The 6,849-nt window shown below is 36.0% G+C and overlaps 1 protein-coding gene across 2 annotated transcripts; it reads left to right on the plus strand.

Moving 5' to 3' along the window:
* Nucleotides 1-2,212: 2,212 nt before the first annotated feature.
* atf5b (activating transcription factor 5b) lies at nucleotides 2,213-6,611 on the plus strand. 2 transcript variants are annotated; one of them, XM_059514633.1, is made up of 4 exons: nucleotides 2,213-2,691; nucleotides 3,469-3,773; nucleotides 3,960-5,097; nucleotides 5,248-6,611. In XM_059514633.1, exons 2-4 carry the CDS (start codon nucleotides 3,764-3,766, stop codon nucleotides 5,432-5,434), a joined length of 1,335 nt encoding a protein of 444 aa, XP_059370616.1. In that variant the 5' UTR covers nucleotides 2,213-2,691; nucleotides 3,469-3,763; the 3' UTR covers nucleotides 5,435-6,611. The 2 variants fall into 2 exon arrangements, with proteins under 2 accessions (XP_059370616.1, XP_059370617.1); XM_059514634.1 differs by having other exon boundaries at nucleotides 2,215-2,691; nucleotides 3,469-3,697.
* Nucleotides 6,612-6,849: the final 238 nt, after the last annotated feature.

Raw genomic sequence — 6,849 nt, forward strand, 5'->3', positions numbered from 1 at the left:
TAGAATTTTTTTCTGTCTATAAAATCAGACTCTCTGGTATTGTGTCTGTCCACACTAAATAAAATATGGCAGTTGATCTGATGAAATAAAATCATTCATCTTTCTCATGCAGAAAATTGTTTTCCCCCATCTGATATCACTGTGACCAGTGACCAGCTAAATATTTTACTTGTAAACCCCATATTATAACCCTCAAAAACCTATCAAAATACATAATTCCTTTGGAAAACAGAGCACACTCCCCCAGCGCTTTCACGTCTCGGAAACTCACAAACTGATTACTCAGGCTTGATATATTCTCTCATTTAAACGCTATTTTAAAAAGAGAAAAATTATCATAATTCCTCACTAATTACAGATGTAAGAGTATAACTGGCACCTTAGCAACAGAATTTCTTACAACCCATGTGTGCATTTCTAATGTTACCCCAGATAGAACATAAAACATTAATGGGGGCAGGATTCTTTGCAAGCTGGTGATGAAATTATGGTGTAACCTTTATCAATGTACCAGAGTTTTCATGGCAGCGAAGCAAGGATGGATATCACAAAACAGCTATTCTTACTGCAGATATTGTCATGATGACAAATCACAAAGAATGAAATGAAAAAAAAAAGTTACTAAAAAATAAAACATGAAATGGTTTTCCTCTGACAGATGTGAAAGGCACTAGTCTGTAGTGGAGTGTCATTGATAGATAGAGGGCACTCTGAATCTGAGAATGACCTCGTTTTTGTTCAGAACACAAATGATTATATAATGTATATTTTACAATGTACATATTCAGCATGAGTATTTGGGACATAACAATAAACTTTAATTCAGAAATGAGTTGAAACATGATGGAGTCTGGAATATTATTCTTTTAAAATGTCTTGTGTGCATGCAGAATGATCATCCATTGCAACAGAAAATCGTAAAGTTGAAAAAAAAAAAGCAAGACCCCGGTAACAGGATGAGAAAAGCAGCAAGAACAGTATTCACTTTGACTTGGCAACAGGGCAAGAGGTGGTTCAATCAATTGTAGTTAGTTTCACACAGTGAGAAGTGTGCAGTAGATCTAAGCATGAACTTGTATCAGATATAATGGGAGTTATATGTGATCTAAAAAATTCATGTTTTGATATTTCAAAATTTCTGCCTTTTTCAGTATTTAAAGATTATAAACTAGTTTTATTGTAAAATAATAATAATCTGCAGCGGTGTTGCAGAAACAGGTACTGAACGTTTCCACCGTTAATCCAATAATAATAATAACAGTAATAATTATGGGCCATATTGTCTCACCATGTTACACCTGCCATCAAAAAACTTATTAGAGCAAAATGTGCACAGTAAAACAATTAAGAAAACACTGCTCAAGAAAGATTTATTATTACGATCAAAGTTGAAAACAATTTAATATTTTTGTGGAAACCATAATTAATTTTCAGAATTATTTGATGACGTTTAAATGAATAGCATTTATTTGAAATGGAAATCAGTGTAAACGTGCCTTTACTGTCACTTTTAATCTTTGCTGAATTATTAATTTCATTAATTATTAATTAAAAATGTAATCTATTATATAAATAAATTATATTTAAAATGCATTAAAAATCAATATGACAACTTGCCCCAACCTGTCACCGGAAAACACAGTTCAGCTCTTTAGTTAAAAGTCCCCTTATTCGATATCTACTTGACACCTGTCTGAATGTGTGCTGTAGATATCCAACAGCTACAGAATAAATATGATGATAGTCTAATTTTAGTCTAGAGGACAGAATTCACCCCCACACACAAAATGTAAGACATCTTTGAACTAGATGTTTGAAACCAACATACAAACCACAGCTAAAGCAACATGCATTTGTGTAATTGGACTTGTTTCTGAGATACAGCCTTTGTGACAACTTCTCAGTGTGACAACTAGCCCCGGTCTCCTTTATACAGAGGTGGAAGTGCGGTGCGAATCAAAACAAGCTAATGAGTGTTTTTACAGCAAGTATAAAGTATTTTTTTTTTCCTTTTGCAAACAATGGTCTTAAAGATGAAACCTCATTATACATGTCCAAAGCATAAACGGATCAGGACAAATGTGGCAACAAAGTTTCAACTCGGGCAACATTCCAGCAGGTCTGATGCAACAGGGCTGCAACAAGAGTTACATCTCCATAGTGTAATATAGTGTCCTTCCTCGTCGCATGTGGTTATATAGTGCTTTACATGGGTCTCTGTGCTTAGATTTGTGCTTTGATATACACCCCGTCTGGTTTTGGCAATCTGGACCCAGTTTAATAATCATCAGAATTTACTTACCCTCTACATTTCAAAAGGAAATGCATTTCTAAAACGCGAATGCAGTGAACTTTAATCGAGATCAAGCGGGACATGACAAAGTTTTGCCGACTGAAATGTGGACTCGAGGTTGAAGTTCGGATTGAACTTGCTCCGTTAATTTGGACTCTGTGCTGAGGGGCGCGGCGGCGGATGGATACGAGCTCATGTGATGCGGTTACTGTTTGGTTTGACGTGATACTCCTCTGTTCTCCAAAACTTTTGAACGATTTATCGTGTAACCGATCAGCCTCGACATCAAATGAAGAAGAGTGAGACAATGTTCTACTAAATTGAAAACGTGAGCTCTTCCACTGCGGTTTACTGCGCTCACAGAAGCTCTTCAGACCGGATCACCTCAGCACGATGGAGTAAGTGTCAACTTCCATTCAGACTTTTATATGAGCTGCAACTTCCAGTGACAGAGTATATCTCAGTTTAACTAGTTTTCAGAGTTTCTGAACTACAAGAATAACTTGCAAAAATGTATACAGATAGGGTTTAATCATGACGTTTTGTTATGAAAGTGCACTTAAAATTGCTTAACTGGGTTTCTACATATTTTCTGTACTTTTTAACAAGCTTCTTTTTGAATAATGTAATGCTCTATTTTTAGGCTCCTCTTGATGCCTTTGGGTGGGTTTATAAAACAATATCGTTTTATTGTTTTAAATTACAATAACTTACAATATAAACAGTATAAACTACAGTACAAAGTTTTTTGTTTTGTTTTTTAACTGAAAAACATTTTTATTTATTTTTTTGTAGTTAATATTTTAAGACTTTAACCTCTGTTTCACATTTGGCACTGAACTTGACTAGAGAGATCATATTACAGAATAACAAATGAGCTCTAGCAAAAGGTCAAATTCAGATTTAAATATTTAGATTTTTTATTAGATATTTAAATTATTACAAAAAATTGCACTCCATCCTATTAATTTAGTCAGTTTAGCTTAAAATAATACATTTGTGTAATTAATCTTTTTCACGACCCTGTGTTTTTAGTAGGAAAAAAGTGAAATTCCATAAAATGTAATGTTTGAGCTTGTGTTTTTATTTAAATTTCTGACACCTGGAAAGCGAAATTAACAATTGCATTTAATTTTTTTTATTTAACTTATTTTTTTTTTTACATTTTCATATAGGTTTCAGTTTTTCGCATCTCTTTCCTGTATGTGGCATTTCTTCGATTCTCATGCATTGTACGCAATTCACCATTTCAACCGGAATACAGCAAATTGTGGCGGCGTAGATTATTCCCAGGAAGACTCCCCTCATTTGCACAGCCGGCTTAAGAGCTCCCTCTTTCCTACTGGCTAACGAAGGCCAATCATAGGTGGAGGGAGGAGTCTGCACAGACGTTGGACTAAATTGGTAAGCAGTACGACACTTTTATTTTGTCCGACTGTTGGTGGGAACCGCACTGCAGCGTGTGTGTTAATGGCGTACAGTAAGTAAAGCAAATATTTTGGTGATCCACATTGTTTCATCTTTATTTTTTTATCGCTACTTGCATAGCTTAACAGAAAAATATATAGCTATTTTTAGACCATTTGTGCAACCATGCATGTCGAAAATATTTCATTTGTGTGTTCATAAAATGCTGTTGAATAAATCAGATTGTTTTTCTCCACAGATTGGATGACAAAAACTTTTGACGCTTACCCAAACACAACTTCCACGGAATCCTCTCCTGGTTCCTCTATCCCACCTTCACCTCTGGAGCATGATGTCCAAATGCCCTCCGACTTGGAGGTTATGACCACTCTTCTTAAAGAAGAACTGGCTCAACTGGAGGATTATTACCTGTATGAATCGGCACCTATGAAATTGGAGAAATGGCAAAAAAGTGACAAAAGCTTGCAAGCTATGGCTACGCAGTCATACTATCAGTTACCCTGCGCTTCGTACAATGGAAACCAATCTGAAACAAATCCCAGGCTGGTTTCCCTAGCAACTGGAGATCTCGACCTGAGAGGCTTCTGTGGGGGCTCCATGAGCCATCCGAAAATGTCTCGACCCGGCCCTTACAGCTACATTCGGACACACTGCAACAGCCAAAGAATATCAACGAATGGATGTAAGGATGTCGAAGTGTTTGAGAAAGAAACGTGGACTTTCAAAGGGACTCATTCAGGTTACGCAGAGCTGGCTTTTGACCAGTGCTCTGTCGACAAATCCTTCGGAAAGAGCCACACGAGTGCAAAGAAGGTTCGAGAATGTGCCATACTGTTGAAGGAAGAAGAAAAAAGTTGCTTTACGGAAGACGTGCTTTACCGAGCAGAGATGATGAGAAGTTACGATCTCGGCGGGACACTGGAGCCCCACCACAGACGGGAGGGCCAGAGCCATGGGATGAAGATGCTCGGCCACGACGGGATTGCCATGCCCATTTTGCAGTGCGCCGAGAGCGAGAGCTGTCCGCCGTATAAACAGTCCGAAGTAGCCGAGTGCTACTTTCATCAGATTACTGCCAATTTAGAGCCATATCACGGCTTCATGAATGAAATCGATCAGCCAATCAGAACTGGGGCTGTTGATATCCAGAATAATGACTACTTGCACCACGAATGCCTTGGGGATCAAAGCTTTGAATGTCTGTCCGGAGACAGTGTTGGGTCCTCTTTGGAGTTGCCCCTCCAGAAACCACTACAAAGGTCACGGGAAAGTGTATTTAATGTATTTAAGCCAGATGTTAAAGTAGGTTCCTTGGAGAGAAACCATGGAGAACGCAAGCAGAAGAAGAGGGATCAGAACAAGTCTGCTGCCCACAGGTACTGTACCCAATTCGTTTTTGGTGACTCAGTCAAATGAAAGTGCTAGAATATTGCATGTGTTAATAAAAAGCAAGCATGTTTGCTTCAAATGAGCAGAAAAGCTGAACCATATTATTTTATTCCACAAATGTTGCCAAAAAACAATAGGTACCGTCAGCGTAAGAGGGTGGAGCAGGACTGTTTGGAGGAGGAGCTTCATGGTTTGGAAGGGCGGAACAGAGAACTTCGGGACAAAGCAGAATCTGTAGAGAGAGAGATTCAGTATGTGAAAGATCTCCTGATTGAAGTCTACAAGGCTCGCAGTCAGCGCTTAAAAGAGGATTCCAGTGCCTAAACCGTCTTTTACCAGCATTTCACTTATACCAGGCTCTGACAGCATGTTTTTATGCTCTAAATAGTTAGTAACAAAAAAAAAAGAAAAGAAAAAAAAGAAAACAAGAGCTCATGTATTAAAATGGTTGTGTTTTTCCAAAGCGAAAGCTGCATGGTTTCATGAAACTGAGAGCATAAAATCTGAAGCACTGTGATGATAGCCTTGAACACATACTAATGACCTAGCTTGGTATTTCAATTTACAGTGATATATTTAATGAAAAGCTGCCCATCTCAAGGTTTGACTGAATTTCTTTCTTCACAATCTGTGCTACTTTTATTGAAAGATAATCTGTACAGACTTACTCCATTCTTTATTTATCATGAAAAATCAGCACAACATGAGAATTTGTAATAATGTAGCGACATGGTCAAAATTCTTTTATTGTAATAATGCAAAACACTGCAATGTATAATGTCACTACCATTTTTTGTTGTCTGTCTTTTAGGTTTTATATTTTCATGTATTTTCTTCTATTTCTCCTTTATTTGTGAAATATCTCATGTAATTATATTTAGAATACAGGAGAAACAGCTTTTGAAGTTATAATTAAATTGCTTTAAAATATATTATACATGAAGGTTTATAGCATATTAATGACTGAATTATTTTTTCTTTTCTTTTTTTTGTCTCAGGTACGGAATGCATGCTAATACATTGAAAAGCATGATGGGTTACAATTTATTGCATGACCCAAAATATGAAATGAATGCTTTTATGCATTATGACAATATGTAGAATTTTTATTTTGCCATTTTGTTTTATACTCATTAACATATTTAAAAAAGACGTGCTTTGTTTCTGCTTTTTAATTTAGAACCAATGTATGTAATAGGTATGAGATATAGATTGTTTTTATGCAGGTTTGCGGAAAACAATCACTGTCATTTGCTACAGGATTTAAAATTCTGAAGAATTTGAACGATTTCAACTTATTTGAACAGGTGCACATTACTACAGTAGTTTACTGTGCCTCTGAAAACAGACAAGAGTAGCAAATCTGAATGCATTTATTTCTGCAGGTTCTAATGTGTTTCAGAATCTACCGACACTTGATTAATAAATACAAATTATATTGTGCAGTAATTCTTATTTTTTGGTTGATTAAAATGTCAATAAATGATTCTTAAATATTTTACGAATATTGTGATGGATAATTATTGCGCTTGTTTAAACACGCACACATTATGATAATAATAATAATAATAATAAAAAAGAACCGTTTATCTGAATAAACAACACTCGGGTGGGGGGCTAATTTTTTACACGACAAATATCTGAAACCGATCAATTTTTGTAATGTAGTGACCTGATAAATTCACTAGTCGATCTTTTCTCCTTCATTAGAGTTATTGCATTATTAAAGTATATTTTAT

The sequence above is a fragment of the Carassius carassius genome, chromosome 28 (genome assembly GCF_963082965.1).
Source record: "Carassius carassius chromosome 28, fCarCar2.1, whole genome shotgun sequence".
Taxonomy (NCBI): domain Eukaryota; kingdom Metazoa; phylum Chordata; class Actinopteri; order Cypriniformes; family Cyprinidae; genus Carassius; species Carassius carassius.